At 41.0% G+C, this 2,177-nt stretch overlaps 1 protein-coding gene across 1 annotated transcript in view; it reads right to left on the reverse strand.

Annotated features, from left to right (window-relative positions):
* Nucleotides 1-527: 527 nt before the first annotated feature.
* The window catches only part of LOC115366966 (A disintegrin and metalloproteinase with thrombospondin motifs 2-like), a 124,056-nt gene continuing 122,406 nt past the window's right edge, over nucleotides 528-2,177 (reverse strand). Inside the window, exon 22 of the mRNA XM_030062645.1 lies at nucleotides 528-2,177. This exon is cut by the window's right edge and continues 1,509 nt beyond it. Coding sequence (XP_029918505.1) covers nucleotides 1,531-2,177 — 647 coding nt within the window. The 3' untranslated portion in view covers nucleotides 528-1,530.

Below are 2,177 nucleotides of genomic sequence, written 5' to 3' on the forward strand. Positions count from 1 at the left end.
TTGAAGAAAGGCAGTAAAAAAAAAAAAAAAAAAAAAGCTGGTTTAAGGCTTTTATGAAAATACAAGAGCTATGCCTCCCTCTACGGGCCAATAACGCAAGGGCCGTTATATTCATTTGTTGGACGATGGGGTTCAGTCTAGATCAAGAGACGATAAAGAACATCACTGTGCTAATTGTTGCTGAAGAAAACAAATCACTCAAAACTCACAATATGCAAAATACCACAGGCACTTGAACTTTAATAAATATTAAACATTAAGTTCTGTTTCATATGTACAGATATTGTACAGAGAGCAGCAGCTGCAAGTTAGACGTGTACGAAGAATAAAACTTTCAAAACAGAAAAAACTGGCCCTCAAAGCTTCAATTGTGATGCAGTTGATACAAAAGGGATTTTTATTTATATTTTGTAATTTTTTAATTTTTTTTTTCTTTTTAAAAATTTTACATAAGTGAACGCATGAGAACTCTTTCAGGGACATTGCTTTCAGCACCACTTACAAAAAAGCACCACACTTAACTTACATTTTGCTTATATAAAAGGAGAGATTTATCAAAATTATTTTTCTCTTCAATCTAGTTTTTTTTTTTTTTTACCTAGCTTCATGAAATATCAAAACAGCTTGTGTCATTTATGCCATTATCAAAATCAAACAAGCACCAAGTGTTTAGCAATGTCCCTCAAAAGTCGCCCAGATGTCATAACTTCCTGAGAGACAACAGATCCTGTGCAGTCAGACAACAGTTTGCTGCAGACAAGGAAACAGCTTAAGCAATCTAAGCTTCCAGAGTTAAATTACAGCCAAAGCACATCTTGGCATTATCATTTTATGGCATTACCACATTGCTTTCAAACCTCTGAAACCTCCACTTTGCTGTGTGTACGGTACCCTGATTCAGCATGCTGGGCATCGACAGGGAGCGTATACATGTCCAACTTGTCTGTCTGTTATTAGGGGGCTGAGAGGTATTCATATCTGATTGGGGAATGAGCTGCAGTCCTGGGCAGTGATATAATAATGGGTTGGGAGGAAGATTTTTTGATCCATAAGTGCTGAAAGGGATAATGCCGTTTCAGAAACCAAATTAAATTTGATCTTCAAATCATTAAATCATCATTGTTGCTATATGTCCCACATTCTCAAAAAAGATTGTGGTTGGTTTGGAGGGATAAAAGCTTACTTAGCTTTGTAAAGTGCTGGTCAAATTGGATGTATGGTTTCCATCACATCTGTTATCACTATTGTGCTTACACAGGCGAGACGATTTGCTTCAAATCTGCAACCGTTTAAGTCTGTACTCCAAAGGGGCTTTCTTGATTCAAAGCAACTGTACAAACATTTGGCCATGATTTTCTCTCACTGCAAGAGTCTTGATTGCCATGTTATTGATATGACAGAGAGTTTGTGTCTTTTTCTGGAAAGGCTGATTGAAAGCATCATGGCAGCTCATTGGGGTTTAAACAGGGTTTAAACAAGTCTATTAAGAAGACGTTCATCTCTATAAGAGAAATGAGAAGGCTTGGTTTATCATGCAGCCTGGCCTCTCTTCATCCTGAGGAGAAAGTTCCGCTTCTCCTCCAGAAGCTCCTGAATGCGTTTGTTCTTGGTTCTCTCCCGGAAGTTGATCCGGTGCCTTGGGATCAGGTTGTTCTGAGAGATGTCACTGTCCACACCAATGATCCTGCTGTATGAGATGTCAATGGAGTTGTTTTCACCGGTGTCCTCAGCTCCACTCTGAGGCCTTGTTGGTGAAGCAGTGGTTGTCTCTGTAAACGGGGCAATGGTAGTTGGGGGTTGGGTAGTGGCTGGGTCTGGGGTCGTGGAAATGGTCACACTGACAGGGATGTACTCAGGCAGGTCCAGCCAGGACGAGGCAATGAGATCTGTCACGTCGTCATTGTTGATGGTAGGAATCATCATGGTGAGGTCATCATCCAGCACCATGGTTCCACTGGTCACTGCCACGATGTCATAGGGCACTGTACTGTCATCACCACTGAGTATGGTCCCACTGCTTACTGTGGCATCGCCACTGCTGGCCACTGTGACATCACTGTATGGCATAGTTCCACTGGGCATTGTGATATCATCAAAGTAAATTTTTCCTGTGGGCGTTATGGTATCATCAAAAGTGAATGTGCCGGGAGTTGAGGCTAGAGGATCTGTGTTGTCAT

This window comes from Myripristis murdjan, chromosome 10 (assembly GCF_902150065.1).
Source record: "Myripristis murdjan chromosome 10, fMyrMur1.1, whole genome shotgun sequence".
Taxonomy (NCBI): domain Eukaryota; kingdom Metazoa; phylum Chordata; class Actinopteri; order Holocentriformes; family Holocentridae; genus Myripristis; species Myripristis murdjan.